The sequence below is a fragment of the Brienomyrus brachyistius genome, chromosome 2 (assembly GCF_023856365.1).
Source record: "Brienomyrus brachyistius isolate T26 chromosome 2, BBRACH_0.4, whole genome shotgun sequence".
Lineage (NCBI taxonomy): Eukaryota > Metazoa > Chordata > Actinopteri > Osteoglossiformes > Mormyridae > Brienomyrus > Brienomyrus brachyistius.
This window is the reverse complement of record NC_064534.1, coordinates 11,277,328-11,299,363: the sequence shown is the minus strand read 5'-3', so window position 1 is coordinate 11,299,363 and position 22,036 is coordinate 11,277,328. Positions and strand designations below refer to the sequence as shown.

The window sequence follows — 22,036 nt, the reverse complement described above, 5'->3', positions numbered from 1 at the left end:
ACACACCATGGGAACCACATACACACCATATGAACCACATACACACCATATGAACCATATGCATCCCATAGGAACCACATACATACCATAGGAACCACATACACACCATAGGAACGACATCCATACCAAAGGAACCACATACACACCATATGAACCATATGCATACCATAGGAACCACATACATACCATAGGAATTTGACGGTGAGTTTTACAGTAAGTGACCTTAAAGAAAAGGCTCCAATAAAATACATAAATAGTTGACCCTTCCAAATTGTGGGGGGCAGGGGTGCAGGCTTGCTGGAATCTGGAAACAGCCATGTAAATTTTTTTATCCCCTTGGTGAGAGAAGTGTGGGGTTTCACATTTTAATACAGTTTAAGGCACTAAAACGGCACAAATAGGTAGAAGAAATGCGAGATACCAAGATCACTGCTAGTTATTACGTGAGAGGCGGCCATAAAAGTCACTAGACGTTCTATGTCTCGTCTGCTGGACTTTATGTTTTGTCTGCGGCGTTCTCAAAGCACCGAAAAACCCCAAAAAAATTTCACATTTAGTTTCTTATGCCAACTCAAATATATATCGAAACTGCCATGGGTAAAGTTGCAATGTAGAAGGGCCGACTGCATTTAGTTAATAGCTGTGTAAAAAAATAAAACACATAAATAATAAAACTTTACAGCCTGTCATGGACCTAAATAATGGAAAGGATAAAAAAAAGGCTCGGTCACCAGATCCATCTTTCATAACTGCTTTCCCGGCGCAGCACTGCAGGGAACCCGAAGCACAGTCCACGAACACCTGGACACCTTGAACGGGGAGCCAGCTCATCACAGAGCACACACTCTGGGCAATACTGATGCTGATTCAGCACAAGCCTTTAGACTAAAGGGGGAAGCTGGAGAATCTGGAGAAAACCGCAGAACATGGGCAGGACATTGAAACCCCACATACACAAATGCAGATTTCAGTTCCGAGTCTCCAGATTTCTGACTGGGAGGAGAACATCGCAGAGACCAGGGCTCTGCAGAGGGAATGATCTATGGCGAGTAAAAGGCGGAGCGCAGTACTGAACTAACTGTCATTTTTCCAGTGATCAAATCTCCGTGACTTATGGAGCCTTCTGTTTACCTTCACTATGGGATGTTCTTATTTTCGTGCCTACACTTTCACAGGAAAATCAGCAGCTATCGGTGAAGTCTAATTGAAAAGATAACATCAAATGCATTGGACGTTCCACTTTCTGCTTACGACAAGGCTAATATGAAATGAGGTCCGTGCAATCTTATCTTTTAGAGAGTTCAGGTGGGGAAAAAATCGTACACACTGAAAACATCTGAGACCTGCTATCCATACATACACACACAAGCCTTTATATGTACATTCTCACACTGTGCAGATGTTCCTGTCACCTGAAATATGGCAGGCCAATGGGTGAGCTCCCACTGTGGCCCTCTGGGAAATGTAGTCCCAACCATACTCCCAGGTGCTTCCAACAGCACCTTACTAACTGTACCTCCAGGGCACTTAACTGCTGTGCTGGCATTTATTTACAATGCAATGCAGAATAGCTTCCTACTGTTTTATCCCTTTATTGTAAATGCAGTTTTAAAAATCTTTGAAAATGCTACTTATGACATTTATAATAATACAAAAATCATAACAAAAAGGTTAATTTGCATGGAATAAAGAACAAGACTGTGTATAAAATTAAAACCAAAGTAATAATATATACACAGTTAATAATACAGAGAAGATTTATTCCCCAACTTCGCAGTTAAATGATAAAAATGAGATCCATTTCATATACACACATTAATCTTCAGAAATTACTAAAATGCATTTCCTCTTGCCGGTTATCCATCAGTTTTGCCTGGGATTTTTAAACGCCGCCGCCGTCGTTACCGACTCCGTCTCTTAGGCTCGGCTGACAGCAGCCGTGGCCGCCTTCACGCACCAGGGGACACTTGACAGCTGGGCGGCGGCTCTCCTACCCGCCCCCAGCTGCAGCTCCTCCCGCAAAGCAGCCAGCAGCCTTGACTCTCCCCCAGGAGAAAGGCGCAGGGGCTGGTCAACATACAGCCGCTGACCTTTCGTCTTTTTACCCAGCGGAATGGAGCCAGTTATCTTCCAGCGCTACCACACTCTGACAGCCAAAGCTGGTAAATGAAACTGCTCTGATACTCTGATTGTACTCAGTACTAACCTCTCCCCCCCCCCCCCCCCCCGCCATGCTTTTCCAAGCCAACCCTAATAGTTTTGTTTTCTCCTGCCCTAGGCTTCCATATCACAAACACACATTTCCCAAGGTCCAATCCATTTCTCATTCAGGGCAAACTGAGGTGTTTACTTCACTAAGGCTCAAACCATGCGTAGCACGGATCACATCTGAGGTCAACATAAGGATGTATTTCACAAAAACACAACGAGGATCTAGCGTGTTTCCCGCTAAGGTTCAAACGTGAGGTGCCCTCTGCCTCATGCAAGATCAAGCTGGCCCTGCACCTCACTAAGAGCGAAAGCCGGTTAGCCTGTGCTTGACATATAGTCAGTCATGATGCAGGATTTATCTCGCCTGGGGTCAGACATGGTGTGGTCTGTCTTTCACTATGGTGCAAATGAGGCCAAATATCTTTCAGGGTCCAAAAAGGCACAGTCCATCGACTGGGGAATCATCATTGTGTTGCCACACATGCTGGGACAGGCTTGTATTTCTGTGGGGGAGGTGGTTTTATGAATGAGGGTTCGGGGTGAACAACGCCACAACAAGCTCCCTAATTGGCCCCTGCATCGATCCCAGGCTTCTGTGGTGCCCTCACCAAGTCTCCAGAGCCAAGGCCGAAGCACGATCTGCAGGAACCCCAGCAGACTCAATGCATCTCCAGCTTCCTGCTAATTGAGACATGACATGTGTTTGCTCAAGTTCAGCCTTACACATACCTGGGAGATTCCCTCAGCCTGTGCATCTGTTAAGTCATTTGCACAAATGATGTTAATTAATAGCCAGCTCCTACCGGGATGGCTGGCTTCTCTATGCCTTCAGGCAGTAGTGATGTGGGCAATGTTCTGGATTCCTTAGCAGGGTCATTATGGGGGGAAAAAAAAATCACACGGGTCGTGTTAAGCACAGCAGGAAAAGGAACCTCCAATCCCTTCCCTTGCACCCCCACCCCCACACACCGGCCCCCGATACCCTGTGCGGGGACTGCCTCTGTGCCTGCCGACGGGAGAAATCAATAGGACATGCGGGGTTGGGGAGTTGCCATGGCAACAGGCCCCATCCCCAGTTCAGCCTTGCGCCAACCCTGCGTTAGGGGGGAGTATAGCATCACGGGAATGCGGTAAGGAGGGTAAGGTCAGATGCTGGCTGCAGAATACAAATATGCCTCCCGGGACCCATGGAGAGCTGTTCCTCCCCCATCTTGCTGCTGTGGGACCCAACAACCTTTAAACACATGCTTTTATTCCAAACGAGCTACGCAATGCACAGGTACAACCATTTATAGAGCCTTTTCCCAACGTCACTGCATAAAGATGCTGGCAGGAAGGCTGAAGAGATTCACTTTTTTTTTTTCCTTGAAGGTAACCAGACAGTTGGTGGGCAGGTTTTTCAATGAAAGAGCTAAAAACTACCGAATCTATCATTCTGAGTGCATGCCCATGACCCTTTTGAAACAAATATCGCTAATGGAGAGAAGGCGACCTCCCTTAACATTTCTGCTGAAATACTAATCGCTAACACAACACACTCTATTTATATTTCCCGAAATAGTACATGTAAACTCAACACAGAATCCATACCGACTCTCTCCTACAGCCTCAACTTACGTTCCAGCTACAAGTATCTGCTCACAGCAAAGCTGTCAACATATTTAATAGGACAGCCAGGCTCTCAGCAGTGCATTTACACATCAACACAACACACAAGGTCTCTACTTTGGGGAGCAGAGTTATTGTAGCTCTGGCCCCCTTCTGGCTCACAAATCCTTGCAAGGGAGAATATGGGAACATCACAACAGAATATGGGAACATCACAACAGAATATGGGAATCTATCGATCAGTAGCAGCTTAGTCTGGAAATCTTTTAATGACAAGTCATAGTGGAATGGCGTAAGTCTGAAGCATCTTCAGCTGAAACCTCATCCAAGGCTGCCACCGATGCAGGCTGTATTCAGCTTCAGCCACTAGTCAATGCTAGTCAGCTAGTGGAACCCATCAGACAAGGACCAGAAGCCTCATGGAGCCACAGAGCAGGCAAGCCAGTCATCTCATTTACATCTCATTTGCATTTCAGTGATAGCTGCCTGTGGGAAATCTGGGCAGCATTTAGTGCGTGGCCTCTTACATCTGAAAACATGAATGTAGGCTTTTTGCTGAATACCAAGAACCTTCAATATAAGTCTCGGAGGCAGGCTGATCAATATTCTAAGACTGAAACATGTGAGCGGCATATTTTTGAACGTTCTGGCCCTATAGAAGTGTGGTTACCTTCAAAGACTGCTGTTGCGTTCCGCCACGATTTATTTACAATCTCCTGAACTATAATTACGTAATTTCTAGTCAATGAAACATTATAATAAAATTAACAGCATAACTGAGTGCAATCATTAAGATACCCCCCTTTAGCAGATGTACGACTTGTGGTAGCAACTGCAAAATATCTGATGCACAGAACAGATATAAGGAAACTGAAAGGATCAGGCCAATAGTTTTCCGATTCTCCATTTATAACCAGGTTACAAACCATAACCAGGTTATACACTCAGGTTATAACCAGGTTACAAAACCCTCCAACCTACATGTGCATCATGCAGCTCTTGTTTCTCCAAGACATGCATAGTAAATGCATACTGGGGGCAAACTGAGAACTCGCATGATCATCAAACCCAAGAAAACAAGCCCATTTGACCGGAACCTAGAATATCAATCAAGATGCCTGCAGGTGAGAACAGCATGGAAAGTGAACACTGCCATCCATCATTCTAACATGTAATTAAGATAAACAGAAACACACAGTCATACAAATGTTTTGCCTTTAGACTCGAAGGAAAGAATATAGAAAGCCACTGATAATGGGATCATCATTTAGGTGGCTTTATTAAGCTCATTGCTTAGGCAATCCACCTCTGAAAGTGTCACATTTTATTTTAAAAATCACAAGCGGTATGGAAAACCTGAACTTTAACAATCTTGAGAATTCCGATCAAGGAGTTCTTAGTAAATATTATCTGCATGGAGCCCAGCTTGGACACAGCAACATTTATCGGCTACAGATTTAACAAACGGTGAGGTAGCTGTCAAAGTTGAAGGCGCTTTCGAGAGCACTCTGTTACTATTGACCATTGTTCAGAGTAACCCAAGGGCCAAGGGAGCCCACAGATCCATCAAGAGTGAATGCAGGACACTTCTCTGCAAGGACATAAAAAGCAGAGCGCTGAGGAGATACTAGTCCATGGCCAATCGACAGCCAGAGGACCTTACTTTGTTGTCGTCTGCCGATTCGCCCAGATGAATCTGAGCAACGCTGAATGACAACCATCTGCCTTTTGTGCTGATTAAATCTGAGCTCAGCCAGGTGGCTTCTCCACACCGATCGTGCCAAAAAACAGCCAATCAACAGAGGAAAGCATCCAGATTTCCAAAATGCGCTTCACTGAGATGTAGAAGCCAGAGGATGCAGGTTGGCTGGAGAGGCCTGGTTGGCCCACTTTGACTCTGATTGTGCCTGATTGGACAGCTGCTTTGAGCTCTGGCCAATTACAGTTTTCATCCACAGTTAGGCCAGAAACTGGAAGTGTTGGAAACAGGAAAAGTATTAAGGAGAACTCTTGTTATACCACTTAACAAAGTACCTAATCAATTTCTTATCCTGATTGAATTTTGTATGGTACTCAGCTGACTCTACTTAACCTGTACCCAAACAAATATTTCAATTAAAATACTTAACCGTTCTTGCTCTCTGTCTTCTCTACTTAGAGCCATCTGGATTTGAGCTCATGGACCACCAGTGGTATTTAGCATCCTCTTCCTGGCATTATCTAAAGAGAATGCCAGACCTCATCCTAAACTCTGCCCAATGCTCTATCCTAGCAACAGTTCATTTGACTTAAAACGGAATGGGGGAATAATTTTCAGTTTTCAGCATGATGGGACCTAATGGTTACAAAGTTTCCACAATTCAAGAAGACCTTGTAATGAAGAATAAAAGTATACAATGCACATTTCTAAAACCAATTAAAAAAAACAATTATGGTAAGGGTTAACTAATGAAAACAGTAAAAAAAAAAAAATCATGCAAATATGTTCTCTAGATATTTTTTTAAATGTTTGTTTTAATTTAAGTTTGGGTTTTTTTTGTAAATGTGTTTTTTTGCATTGTTTAGTGCCACACTAAAAATGTCATATTTGGCTGTGCGTAAAAACTGAGAAGCAAAAACATCTCGCAGTGCACCAGCTTGTTCCTGTAACGAGTTCTTCTGTTTTACAGATGGTGCCGTTTTGCAGTCTGAGCTCTTGTGCTCGATGAATTTGTTTTGTGGGAGACACATACATTTTCCAACATCTCAGAAAGCTAATTTCTGGAATGCTTAGTGAAATTCCAAATGTCAAAAGTACAGCAACGGAGTAATGAAATGCAAACAAGTCTTATTTTATGTTTAATCACATTTAGATTTGATTAATCTATATATATTTATTTTTGATTATGCAGTACCGTGCAAAAGTCAAAGAACATGGTGTTTAAATGATCTAAATGTCAGTTAGTTTACATGAATGAAAAACTATGATCTCTGTCAGCTTGGCCATTTCAAAATCTCTCCAGTATCACCCCAGTATTTGTAGAAACCATGCAATACACCCACACATTTTTTTAACTCCACCACTAACTTATCTTATTTGGCTAATCAATACCTCACTGAGTTAACTAATAAAATTAATTAATCCAGCTGGAGGTGAAATTGAACCAATTGATAACGGTGTTTCAGTGGGAGAGGTTTGGGAACCATTAATTTGCATGTTACATCGGTTTCTGAAATATTTTCTTTACCTGCCCAAAACCTTACATTACTGCATGTATTGTACAACATGCTGGGTTTGGACAATAAAACCACAATAAGACCACAATTTAAATTTAGACCACAATAGTTTATTAGTATAGTGCAGAGCCATGATATTGCAGGCCAAATCATCAGTGATTCACCCCCATGCTGTAATCTGCGAAACCAGCAGTTTGGGTGGTGAGCCTCTTTGGGGTCAGTTGTGGGAAAGGCAGTGAAAACTCATCAGAAAACAATAAGTGTTTCACATTGTCCACAGCCATAGTTAGGACAGATCTGCACTGCAAATTGACGTTTGGCATTGGCATGGATTACCGAAAGTTTAGATATAACAGAGCGACCGTGATTATTGGCCCTTCGGAGCTCCTGACGAACAGTTTTGGTGGAAACAGGAAAGTCGAGGTGCACATTTAATTTTTCAGTAAGTTGGGCAGCTGTGGTTTATGTTTTTCTGGATAAAATCTGGGTGGGGGCCCCTTTTAGATAGCCTCTTTTAGATAGCTTGCATCCACAGTTACTCCTGTAGGATGTGGTCCGTCCATTGTGGTGATATGCTGACACGACCCTGGATACCGAGGCATTTGAACTGTGATATGTCTCCCTCTATGTTGTGCGGATGGCGATACTAACTGTACAGCTGTGCTATTGCTCTGCTAATTCAACCTTCCCACTTTTAAGGCTCTTACTGATGGAATGGGCAGTCAGTGAAGACTCCACATATATATTACCATGAAACCTCAAACACTATATTAGCCAGTGTATCAGTTTCATTGTCCAACCCCTGTAAATACAACATCACGCACACATAACTAAACCTCTACAGTGGCAGTGCAAGCAGTACCTTCTGGTTCTTGATGCATGCTACAACGCATAATAAAATACGTCCATAAAATACGTCAGTCGCCGATAATCACACAGGTGTCATTAATGTTAATGTGAACCAGCTGAGTGAATCTTTCAATCAAGGAAGCAAACGGGTCAAAGCGCAAGAAGAACTGAACTATTCGGCCAAACATGGGAGCCATTCAGTTTTAAAGTAGTTTGTAAAATCTGACGGAGCTCAAAGTGTCCTGCCTGACATGGATTATCATGATCTCCCTAGTTAAAGTGAAGGCTAATGTTGTGAAACAAGTTTAAAAACACCTGAATGTTATTCAATGTTGTTTTAATGGCGGGCAGTGTTACTGTGCTTCCTGTTGTCATGGTCTGTATCAGCCCCTTTCTTCTGAGTATTTATCTGCTCACTGGCTTCACTCCTGGACACTGTGCTACTTGGCTGGAGGGTCGTGTTGTTGCTGTGCCATCTGGCCTGGCTGCTAATGGGGGTAAATTGTGGACTACAGCCCAAGCCAGGCTTGGTTGTCTGTAACTGTAAGCCATGGGAGACACATGACTGAAATCCATGCATCGTAAATTACACATGAGCTTAGAAGGGCCACCGCACGTCACGGTCATAAACTGGTTAAGCATATTTAACATTTTGACACCAAGCTCTGTCAAAACCATACGTATACTTGGAATGCATCTTTTTAGCCCTGATCCACCAGAGGCAGAAAAGTCGAATGAAGGTTAATTTCCTTAGCATGCGCGGCGCTGAGGTTCCGAATGAGAACGTCATGTTGTGGCTGGAGCCAGAGCCTCCCACCGGAGCAGTGGCACATCTGCAGCCCAGACAGTGCTGAAGTGCACTTAGAAGGTCACCTCCGACTGGGAGCTCTATCAGTGAAAGAGTTGTTTGGACACAAAGCTGAGCCTGGACAGCGGCAATCACATGCTGCCAGGCGTTGGGGGGGGGGATGGAGGTCCGCACCTAGATTGGATCTGGCTCTTCCTTCTAACTAGCATCCCAGGGGAAGGTCCTTCAGCTTGTGGGGCTGGTTGAGAGACTCAGAGAGAAATCTCTGCCCCAGCACTCAAGGGCAGAGTTTGAACAGTTTACAGCAGCTGTAGTAACGGAACTACCCTCCATAGAATGAAGGGGACTGGAGTTTGAGCTTCCACAGCCACTGGTTCCACATCAAAGGCACATTCTCCTCATCACTGGCTCTGTCTGTCTTTTACAGCCTTGTGCACTGAGCACCATCCAGCCCACAGAACAGAACATACGTTCCAGACTCCGCACAAGAGGAATCCCAGCCCCCATATTTGTGAATGCTGACTTCCCATAGTAGTGAAGACCAACCACTCCCCCCACCCCACCCCAAAGGAGAACATCCAGCCTGCCCTAACTAAACATCCCCAGCAGCCGTGAGCAGGAGGTCTAGTGAGTCATACAGGAAGCTCTGTGAAAGCACTTCTGAGCACATGATACAAGAGGCTTTTAGTAGTGTAAGTCATGAAGGTAGATATGACATCCAGAAGGCCCTACGAGTAGCACAGATGAAACCTCTCCTGTTAAATATTAAAGTACTGGGTGCAAAACCCTGCTGGGCCTGATCACAGGAGAATGGTTATATCGCTAACATGGTACCTTTGGAGGCATGTCACTAACGTGATCTCAGTGGAAGTGAAGGCAGTTAAAACACAAAAGGCATTCAATCAGGAGGAGGTCTTCCTGGGCTTCTGTGAGACTGGGTGAGCTAGACATGGATGCAAAGTGTCTTCTTAAAGAGTCTTACCTGGCTCCAGAAGGATAAGCTGAGCAGCGGCCTGGATGTTCCCCGCTGCATTCTCTGCCATGCATTGGTAAAATCCCTCGTCCGACTTCACCAGACCGAGGATCTGTAAGTTGCCCCCACCCTGAGTCCAAAGAGTTTAAGTGCATTAACTTCAGAAGGCAGCATGAACGGTGTAACACAGATCAATCCATCCCAGGAGAAAACTGGGTTAAACTGTCCTACTGCACTGTTATGCAAATTAAACTTCTTACAAAACTACGCTACATAGAAGCTTCTACAAGGGATGTTCTCTGTGGAACTCTCCCAGCAAGATAGCAGCAAGCTGTCTTAGAGACTAGCTGGACCAAGGCTTAATATCATTGTTATATTTCACAAATGCTGGTTTTATCCACGTTCATCACACAGATTTTCACACTGGCAAACAACCTCACAGCAAACGAAACGCTGCTTACTGGAAATCCACACCGCCGACGAGGCGCTCAGACACAGATGCTGTGCGTTTCCACGACTATCACCGCTTATAGAGTGCCGTCATCGAAGATTCCCGCAAAATACACAGACACACGTAGGGGGCCGCGAACACTTTGGCTGTTAGCAGCTCATAATCACCATCGTGAACTTACACGTGTTTACAAAACAAAGTAATATTTATATCACCAGCTGCGAATGAGCTCCAGGGATTAATTTGCAGCAGCTCCCACCATGACTGGCATGCATCTGGCAAACGATAGCTGGCACTCCGCACACAAAGGTCTGCGATGCCTGTGACATATGCAGTTAAGGGGTCCGAGTCGTGACATTTATTATTTTTTTGATTCTGCTCATTAACTATAGTCCCAACAGGGTCCTAACTTTGTCTGGATCTGTCTTCCACAGATCCACCGAGAATAGTTAGGACTGTAGTCTTCGGGGGTCCCAGATCCAGAGAGAATTAAGCTGTTGCTTTTAGGCTTGGGCTGGGGATGGGCGACGTACACAGGAAGGGTTTGCGAGAGTCCTGAGCTGGGTGACCCTGAGCTGACATACCTGCCAGCCTGGTTTGGTGCCGTGTGGATCTGAAATGCATTATGGGGGATACAGCTCACCGCCTCTTGGGAATATTATAGTCATGGAAGATGTCAACTCTGCTGCACTAGTGGGTACAGCGAATTGGATTTAGCTGGGATCGTGTGTTGAATACAAATATATATTCGTACCACTTCCAAATTTATTTTTTGAAGCACATTTTTTTTTTTAATACAGCCTTAAGCAAAGTGATATTCATTTATATATCTTTGGGAAAACAATTCATTAGAAAAATTATACAGTATAGGGTGTATTACACAGGAAGGTAAAGGAGAGTGTGCAGCCAATCATGCTCAGCTAAACGAGCGACATCATCACACTTAAGCTCCCTTCTGCATTTTTATCTATTCATATCCATTTACACAGGAACACCTCAGGGCTGGGAGCATTTTATTTCACATTTAGTAATATACAAGAATTTAAATATAATTTATAAAGTAATATTAAACACAAAAATCAACATTGACAGTATCCATCGGAAATAATGGTGCGTTAACACCGGTAGGATTCGCGGGAAAGTACATTTAAGGGCTACATGTGAATTTCATTCTGGCGGGTAAGCTTATTCGGCAGACATATTCTGTTGTCTCATCACTGACATGAATATAGTCCTATATAAGAATATAGTGCTTATATGCATCTATGCGTATATGTGAATGGTGTTTAGCATAAACAGGGTGCACGACAGGCTACCTTATGCACTCGTCAGGGTGCAGCTCTCTGACTGTGCCTCTGCCTTATACAGTATATACTGTGCCATTAGGTACAAGTGCTGAAGGTCCAGACAAGGGGAATTTACAATACAGTGCCCTCAGTCGGTACTCCCTCATCACTGTCTTACCTACACTGGAGGAACACACTTCACATTCAGGGTCCCAAAGACCCCAGCGATTAAAAAAAGACCAGCTCATCCATCATCGCTGCGTAATCATGTCTTTTTCTGGCAGGATTTTTGCCACTATTTTGTATTTGTTCCTAATTCCTCAGTCTGGTGATATCCCGCTCTTAATCTGGCCGTCATGGCCGACTAGGTCGGTCACACTGGAGTGAGCCTCTCTGATTTCATCAATCTCCAGATTCACGCCCGTACTGTACCCTCCTAATTATCCGGCAACATGCCAGAGCAGCCGTGGAGGCAGCCTCCCACAGACGGCCAGCGAGTCCAGGCCCCCCGTTACGCCAGGGGGACGGTCGCCATTGCACTTCGATGCTGCTGCTACTCTCCGCTGCCAAACTGCCGAGCCTTTTGTCTCAGCCATTAGGGCTTCGCAGTCGCAAACCAGCAAAAAACAGGATCGATTTTCAAACCATTAACTGGCTAATCAGGAGGCTCACCCTCTTATGTATTTATCCATCCATCCATCCATCCAGCCATCCATCTTTTATACCCGTTTGTCCTATTCAGGATCACAGGGGGTCAAGAGCCTATCCCAGAGGCTACAGACACAAGGCAAGGAATAACCCAGGGTGGGGCGCCGTCTCATTGCAAGTTATGCATTTATCAAACGCTTAACTATTTGTATTATGCAGCTATAACTATATAGATTCTAGCCTAAAGAATTTTTTTATGAGGAGTACGACACATGATGGCGGCTGAGACTCGAAAGCCAGCACAACGCTGCCCCCACTGGCCGGGGTGAATAAAATAAGTACTCACAACGATCTTGAAGTAGTCACTGGGCACCACCATCTCCCCGTTCTTGGCCCATCGCACGGTGGGCGCCGGGCTCCCCATCACATCGCACTGCATTTCGATGTCCATCGTCTCGTAGGCGTACAGATTGGCGGGGGCAGTGAGGAAGCGCGGTGGCACTGCGGACAGAAAGGCAGGGAGACTGGTCAGATTCCTCCCCAGGTACAGTATGCATCCTCAGTCCAATTTAGGCGATGCTGCTTCTGTTGCATACTTCAGTTCTTCTGACATGTTCAGCCTGTGATTCGGTCGGCAGCGATCTTCCACAGACCGAGAGGGGTGTATGTACAGTAGATAAGCCAAAGTTTAGGCCAGTGCTATTCTGTTTTTTTTTTTTTTTTTTAACAGTGCCCCCTAAGGCTGATATATTTGATCCCCCCTCCCCCCGCCACATACACACACACACTAACCCCAAATTTTATTTTTAATTATTTGCATTTGTTAGAATCATATAATGCGTACAGGCATGTAATGGGTTCACAATATTTTTTATATTTCTATAGGTTGCAATTTTTGCAGTTTTGAAATAGGTTTGCCCCCACCTCAAACTCCCCGCACAGTTATCTGTTGTTGTTTTTTTTCCTCACTTGTGCCCCCCTGTAGAAAGTTCACTGGACAATTCGTTCTTTGTGAATAAATATTTTAAGTGAATATAACTTTCTCACTCATTGCACCAGTGTGTTCAGTTCGTTAATTTCCTTCAGCTTGTTTAAAGAGGGATTCGTTGTTTAGTTTGTTCATTTCATTCAGTGACTCATCATTCCGTTCGTTCATTTTGTTCAGTGCTTCATCGTTCAGTTCATTTATTTTGTTCAATGACTGATTCATCGTTCAGTTTGTTCATTTTGTTCAACGACTGATTCATCATTCAGTTCGTTCACAAACGAGATCATTCATCTAGATCATGCAATTCACAACAAAGAAACCCACTCTTTTGCCACCCACTGGTGTAATTATGTACTAACTATCCATCCATCTTCCAACCACTTATCCTGGTCAGGGTTGCCAGGGGCCTGGAGCCTATCCCAGGCATCACAGGGCGTAAGACTGGGGTACACCCTAGATGGGATGCCAGTCCTTTGCCGGGCACATAAATGCACACACTCAGTTATACTCTGTGGGCAATTTAGAGGAACCAATTAGCCTGACGTGTGGATTTGGACTACCAGAGGAAAGCCATCCAACAGAGAAAGAATTCCACACAGGATGGAAGCAGGACACTTGTGCATGTGTGTGTGTGTTTTAATTTAAGTAACAAAAAACTAAAAATTAAGCCTAAAATCAACCCTCCTCCCAATGGAAAAGTATTCAAGAGGGAACTGAATGAAACAATGAACAAATCTAAATGAGTCTTGCTGGTTAACTACCTCAAAACATCCAGTTCACTGAAAAAGAATCTTGATTTCCATCAATAAGCAAGTCCTCTGTACCCCACAGAAACCGGCTGCATGCTCAAGCTCTCAGCTCATTTCTCCTGTTTTATTTAACTGATGCCAGTATCCAAGGTCATTACGGATGTCATGCCTTTTATTGACCACAAAACTCTCGTTATACACATTCACCATTTTGGTAAAAATACACAAAAATCGTATTGAATGTTTGTGCCAGTAATGCGCTGTTTCTCTACAAGGGAGCCTTAGTCAAGGGGCTGTGTTTTTAGAAACTGTTTCAAACGTACTTGCAGCACAAGACTGCAGTTTACACACCGACCCCACAAACAAACATGAACAAACATGTTCAAATTAATCAGACTAAACAGAAGGAAAAATATATGAGAATAAGGAAACACGTAAATCAAACCATGGGTAATCGACCAGATGCCCATCTAATGACGATGATGATGGTGGTGATGATGAAGACTGGTATTCATATGATAATCATTACTAAATATCCAAATAACAACATTATTATAACATAACTACATAAGGCCTACATTTAACTAGCTATTTGGTATCATATTAATTTAAAAAGGATAGAACTCACAAATATACATACAAACAGAATAATTTCACTTCTGTGAGTGTTCCCAGTATTTGATCTAGCAAATGGACATCGCTGTTTTTACACACAATAGGTACTGATAGCTAAAAGCTATCATAATGTAACACTACTGCCATTGCTATAAAAAGCATAAAAAAAAAATACGTTTAAAAAAAAAAACGATTTTGTAAGTTATGGAATTAGATGACAGGGATGAATTTTTAATATGTTTATGTCATCATTATGGATATCTACCTAAAGTCATCATTACTTTAAATCACTTCAAAATGTATACAAAATATGCGATTTCTTTAAGGTGTTCTATTAATAATCATAACACATACAGTTTAATATCGGCAACTGATGTCATGCTACGTGTCTGAATACAGAGACATTAAAGAAACACTCTAACTCTCTGTAGGTTTCCTCAAGCACGCCTCTGCTGATTGCTTTATAACACGCAAAACAAACCATGCTAAATTATGCAATGCCATTAAGTTTTAATTACTTCAAGTTTGATGTAGACTGTGTTTATGTATAAATAAAATCATCATAAAATCCAGCATGCCAGAGAAGCCCTTCCACAGTGTCGCTGTGCGTAGAGTGAAGGCCCAGAACGAGTCGCTGTCTGAAAAAGTCGTACATATTTTAATGATTGAAGTAATACGACGTGAAATGTGTTTTAGTGACAATACATTTTTTCTACATCTTCATGTTTTTGCGCTGATATTTTCGTAACTAAAGCTATAGGCAAGTGATTGATAATACAGTACATATATGTGGTTATTTTTTTAATTGAAATAAAAAAAATAGCTAATTACACTTTTTGAATACACCTGCAAGATAACTGTCTGCAGATATGTACTTAATTAGTTATTTAACCAACTTACACAGGGATGTTAGATGTTCAATCTAAAGTTGTTCGGTTTATTAATAATACTAATGATTAAATGTCCTTCTGTCATGCGGTATATTAGAGGTACCCTTTGAGTCTGGCGTATGAATAATTGCACAGCAACTGCCAATTCATTCTTTCATTATTAGAATCCAGACAGAAGAATTTATGGTAATATTTCAGAGAAATGTCTGTAGGTGGTAGTGTTTGCATGACATCCCAGTGTGTAGCAGATATTAGACAAACCAGCTCTCACTTTTATGTTCGTGCTCCACGCTACAGATACAAAACACAAAAAATGTGCAGATGAAAAACGTCCCTTCTGCTAATTTGGGAAACTCGCGGTGGGGGCTGGGCATCCTAGCTCGCCCTATTTGAAGGCCTAGTGTTACTGCTGTAAGATGGGTGTTACACAAAACAGACTAATGGCAGCACATGTCATTCCAGGCGAGGAAAATGGCTTTAAATAGGGATTAAATCTCTCCACAAATCCACAATGTCACCTTGAGCTGTACCTTTTAAGGCTGTCAATAGAAAATAACAACAAAGTTATGCTGTTATCAAGCATTACAGAAAATTCCAAGTCCAGAACGGCCGGCCCAGCATGACATCTCAAAGAAAAAAAACATAAAATACTACATAGTGTTTATTTTGCATATTAAGTTTAAAAAAAAAAATCCCAGAGAAAATATATATTTACTGTTGATACTATCGGATCAGTTCTAACAGATTAAACTCTTTGTGAATATGTTACACTGTATCTCTCAATGCGTGTTTTACACTGTTTGCATGGCTACCCAGTGTATGTATTATAATAATAGTCTTTCTCGGTCATAGCTGTCTTAACTCATAATTACATCCATGCTGTCAGTTGAATTTGAAATCCATTGCCAGTTTAATATTCTTCTTGACACACATACTGTACTTCAGTAATAGTAATAAAAAAAATCAGTGGTGAGTTTTAAACAGTTAGTAACCTTTTCCCCTCACAATATTAAAACAGAATTATAATTAGTAATATAATTAAACCAACCCTCTTCATTAGCTGCTTATGCAAAGCTGGACTGTATCCATGTAAGAGGAGGCTGTAAAGCAAGGAGCACGCTGTCAGCATGCCTGTCCATCGCAGGAATTCCAATGCCAATTCATCTAAACTGCATGTTTCATTGGACTATGGGAGAAAACCCACACGAACACAAGACTGCAAACTTTACAGGCACCAACCATCAGGCCTAGAGGCATGAGGTCAGAGTGCAACTAACTGAACTATGCTAACAATAATATGTGTTTAATAAAGCTCTCCTGTACATGAATAACTTACTGCATCGTTTAATATCTCAGTTATATTTAACACATTGTACAGTAGTGTATAAAGAGACCACTGGCCCAGTGAGAGTGTATGGAAAAAACACATCCCACCTTAAAGGTATATAGGCAATTTTGGGGCATCTAAGTTATGAATCATTGTATCATAATGTAATTATAGTTCTGGTCAGTCTAAGAAAAGTCTAGTAAAGATTAATCTAATGTAGGAAACATTTATTTTTTAAGTTTATCACAAGTATAACACACCTTGATCCAGGCGTTTGTCCCTTTCTGAGTGACCCGTTTCAATTAACCCCCCCCGAGCTCAGCCTTGATCCATTTTTCAAAAGGTTAATATTTCATACAGTTAATACATGCAACACTAAGATTAGTAGTTTGCAAGACATCGGGTAAGAAATTCATTCATAAATTGTTTGGAAGGCTCCCCCTGCGAATGCGCCATCTGTGAGACGGAGATGGCCGTCTCCACGCGGTGCTGCCTGCATTCCCACATGAAGGGTGAACCATATTAATGCTGCCCGGAGGATGACACGACTTCCAAGGACTGTCACAGAGGCGATGGAGACGCTAGTTTGTCAGGGGCGTGGAATGCAGCGCTGTTGTCTCTCGGTGAGGAATCACACAGAGGCGTGTTGAGCGCGACATGTTCACAGTGTCGGACAGGGATTTTCGAGGCTTTAGTTCTGTGTTGGCAAAATTATATTGTTCTGCTTCAGATCTCCAGAGAGCAACAGCAGGACAAACAGCGGCATTACGGTGTCACTCTGCTGGCCGCTGTACTTCTGTGTGGCAATACTAATCCTTCCATGAATTAACATTTACTCCTGGGTCGGCTATTTATATTTACGCTTCTAATTTTGTTTTATGAGAATATCCTGGCCCGGAGTCCGAGTGTTGGTAATAAAATCTATTGTAATGCGCATGGAAACACGGAAACAAAGACGTGACAGCCGTGTGCCGCATCAAGCACTGCAAGGTGTCCGATGTGTTGGGGAAGAACAAAAACGAGGCTGAAAGGCATGTTACCAAGGCTGAAAGGCATGTTACCAAGGCTGAAAGGCATGTTACCAAGGCTGAAAGACATGTTACCAAGGCTGAAAGACATGTTACCAAGACTGAAAGGCATGTTACCAAGGCTGAAAGGCATGTTACCAAGGCTGAAAGACATGTTACCAAGGCTGAAAGGCATGTTACCAAGGCTGAAAGACATGTTACCAAGACTGAAAGGCATGTTACCAAGGCTGAAAGACATGTTACCAAGGCTGAAAGACATGTTACCAAGGCTGAAAGACATGTTACCAAGGCTGAAAGGCATTATTACTTTGTTACTTTAGTGATGTTTTCATAACGAGTGACAGTTTCAAGTTTTATTGTCATATACAGATAACAATTTAGCATCATTACCCACAATGAAATTCTTAGTCTCATGTTCCCCCAACTTTACATATGCTCACAAGCATATAGACATATAACATACAAACATACAGAAAAGTATACAGACGAGAAAAAAAAAAAAACATTATAACAAAAATAGTGCAAAATAATGCAGTGAGATATTTAGAATGTGGGATGCAAAATTGTGCAGTGAGAATTTACAGTGAGATTGTTTAAAGTGACATTGTGAAGAGTCCAGCAGTTGTGGTGAGTGTATATTGGTGTTTGCAGAATGTCAGCAGTTCAGAAGCCTGATGGCTTATGGTTTTTGCCCATCTATACAGTATAGGTGGACAGTTCACCCAAGGGCTTAATAGCAGCGCCTCAATCAGGACTCACAGCTACTTCCCCCAGCTTCTCTAACAGCCCTGTCGCCTGCTACCATTCTCTGCACCTCAAGCATATGTTTCTTTATATATTTTTAGACATACTGACAGCTAAACTCACAACCATAACGACAGTTTTTCTTGAACGCCAGCCCACGTCTCTGGAGAACATCCCAATCTGCCAAGAGACATTTTATATCTGCTTTAATGAAAAAAAAATTCAATGACTAAATATACGAAGAAAACTACTGTAATTTTCACAATCCAAAAAGTTGTCTTCACTTTGATACTGTCCAGCCGAAAAAGACTTAAAAGACTTAGATTTAACTATACCAAAAATCTGTATGAACCCCAGACACATGGATGACTCACGTAACCTGTACCACACATATGAATTCCTGTAGCTCACATGAATATGTCCTTCAACCTGCATAATTCATTTCTGCATCATGTAGGACCCACTGTAACCCATAGGGACATTCAAATAAACTTCGGGAAAGTCCCTTACAGCTTAGAGGAATCACAGAAAGAAGGTGTCTCAGACACAGGGTCCATCTTCAGTACGACATAAAGAAAGATCCAGTAAATAAACAGCCTCTTACTGTCATTACTATGCAGGAAATGTGTCCCGGTGTTTGCCCTAAACACACAGCATCTTGTATGACTAATTAATCACACAGTTTAAAATAGCCTGAAGATTTTCACAGTGACTGAATAATTGTCAATCGATCGCGGACACCGAGCCAGCTCCATTCAAAACTAACAGCATTTGAGAAGTGAGGTGTATGCGGGTCGTGATACATCACATACCGCTGACCGCAGATTCGACACTGGAACAGATCAGTAACTTTCAACAAAACATATTTCAACTGGTTAGGACTGCTGTGGAAGAAATAAATGATCGCAGAACGACCCACGTATATCTTAGCTCTAGAGAGAAAAATTGTGAAAAACAGCTAAGGCCAACTCAGAGTTGGTAAGGTAAGATCTGCTTTCTTTATTAGTAAAATGATGCAAATTAGCGTGACAGAGTGCTCCGCATAACCCGGGTGCTTACGCACCCCTGAAAAGAAAAGTGCCCCGTTATATACTTTCAGAAGCCCCATGATATAAGATCATCTTCAGCCTGATTGGTCACCATATAGGATGTTCAATCTTAGATTTACAATTTGCATACATAATAATTATATGATTGATTACATAATGTACTATTTATACGTTGTTTGTACTCACAGTGGTTATGTGAGTGTACCTTTGATATCCTATAACAACGTTAAGTAGTCTTCTTCATATTATTAGCTCAGACTATCACAAACAGGATAATAGTAGGGTTCTCCACTCCCAGCTGCTCATGAGCCGTTCACCGTTATCATGACAGCCTTCCCTCACGAACCCCGAGTTTCCCTTAGTCAGCTACCAAATGCATTCCCTTCTTTCCTATTATGACAATCCCGCTACCTTGTGCCAGGTCAGCGTGCTCCACAGCGTGTTCCCACCAGCACACTTCCTCTCACGAGTCCGCAAGAATGAACAATGTCCTTTGGCCTAAGACCCAGGACAGAACAGCAATCCCACAATGCAACAGCATCTTCTTGCCTAAGGCCTAAAACAAACCAACAATTCCATAATTCATCCATCCTGTCCCACCTAACCTTTAATTATTTTTCCACACTGCAAACTTCTAATAATATTACAAATTATGATACATTGTAATTGCACATTACAGCCTTGCATTGACTTGCATTTGGACATATCTTATTATTGTAGCTGACCATCACATATACATTACTGTCTGGATACCGCATTGCAAGTCTGATATGGCCATTAAAAGGCTGCCAGCGCTGCCCATTTTCCTGCACCTGTTACACTAAGGATACACCTACTGCATCCGCTTTCATGCATCTCACTATCAGTGCATATTATTTATTATGGACCTTAGACGTAAATGAGATCACACATGACTCAATCAGGGGCAACGCGAAGTAAGACTGTACAATACACTGAATTAAATCACAACAATAAATTCACTGAAATTATAAATAGGCACAACTTGGACAATTCCCTCTAACTAAAACAGAAACAATCGTCTGAGAACTATTGTAAGAGCAAACTGATTTTCACCAAAAAAATCTTAATTATAGATGAGAATGTTATGCTCGTATGTTTCAAAATCACTAGATGACATTTGCAAGACAAAAACAGAAAAAGGAAATGCACTAACAAATATACACTGCTATTGTTCATCTTAAGTATAAACTTAAGAGGAATTTGAACCAAGGAGGTTTTCGGTCACATGCAACCACATAAACCATGGAACCACCTGCAGAGCAGCAAAAGGGTTTGTGTGTGTGTGTGTGTGTGTGTGTGTGTGTGTGTATGTGTATCTATTACAGCTGGACGGTATGACCAAGAATTTAGATCACGATATTTTTCAAAGTTATATCGGTTTCACAGTATACAACGGTATTTTTTTCTTTTTAAGTATGACTGGGCGTTTACCACATTTTACAGGATTTTACAGGGCACATTTTTGTTTTACGTTTTTTGCATTTTCCCCACATAAACTATATTATTTTATTATTAGCCATTGCGCCTATCTGCTACCCTAATAATACCATACGGGTAACCTGTTTGTTGGCTAACTGCTTATAGATTGACGTGTGCACCGGCCAAGTTAACATTTTTGATAAGCGTTGAATAGTTCAGTGTTGCTGGGACGGAAGCTTTACTGACCTAAATTTCTTATAAAGACCGGGATGTAGGATTAAGAAGCAAGTTAGGGATAATGGGGCTGGTTAGCAAGTTAATTAACAAAAAAGGCAACGTGCCACATTTTTTAGGAGTCATTATGGGAAATCAAGGGCCGCATGATGGTGTGCGCCAGAAGGGGGTGCCCATCCCATCCTCCAGCCAATCAACTGAGATGATAACAACAACTCTTCTCACATCAAAAGACTCCTGAATGTCTCCTGGTCATCTCACAGATTTCACATTAGCACTCTGAACACGTTACTCTTCCCCAATCTGCAGTGGTCAATGACGCCGCATGCCAACTCAGGAAGGGCGAAGACAAGCACACACCTCATCAGAGGTACGTGCTGCCCGACACACACTCTTTGTCACTCAAAGGGCTGCAGTTTTCATCAAGCAGAATTTATGTGAGAGTACACTCAGAAGATAGCAGTATTTATGCGGGGACACACTTAGAGGAGAGCAGTATTTACGCGAGGACACGCTCGGAGGAGAGCAGAATTTACGTGGGTATATACATGGAGGAGAATAGTATGTACATGGGTATACAATTGGAGGAGAGCAGTATTTACGTGGGTGTACACTTGACGGAGAAGAGTATGCAGGGACCCACTCAGAGGACATCAATATTTACATGGGTATACAGTCAGAGGAGAATAACATTTACATGGGTATATAGTTGGAGGAGAGCAGTATTTACACGGGTACACTCTCGGAGGACAGCAGTATTTACGTGGGTATACACTCAGAGGAGAGCAGTATTTACGTGTGTGTAGACTTGGCAGAGAAGAGTATGCAGGGATACACTAAGAGGACATCAATATTTACATGGGTATACAGTCAGAGGAGAATAACATTTACATGGGTATATAGTTGGAGGAGAGCAGTATTT

At 42.4% G+C, this 22,036-nt stretch overlaps 1 protein-coding gene across 2 annotated transcripts in view; it reads right to left on the bottom strand.

The window, feature by feature from the left end:
- Positions 1 to 22,036, bottom strand: part of dcc (DCC netrin 1 receptor) — a 181,730-nt gene that overhangs the window by 76,442 nt on the left and 83,252 nt on the right. For both annotated transcript variants that reach the window (XM_049001300.1, XM_049001299.1), the window contains exons 6-7: positions 12,397 to 12,551; positions 9,675 to 9,795 (exon numbers count right to left, since the gene is read on the bottom strand). In XM_049001300.1, the coding sequence (XP_048857257.1) occupies positions 9,675 to 9,795; positions 12,397 to 12,551 (276 nt within the window). The remainder of the gene's footprint in view (positions 1 to 9,674; positions 9,796 to 12,396; positions 12,552 to 22,036) is intronic.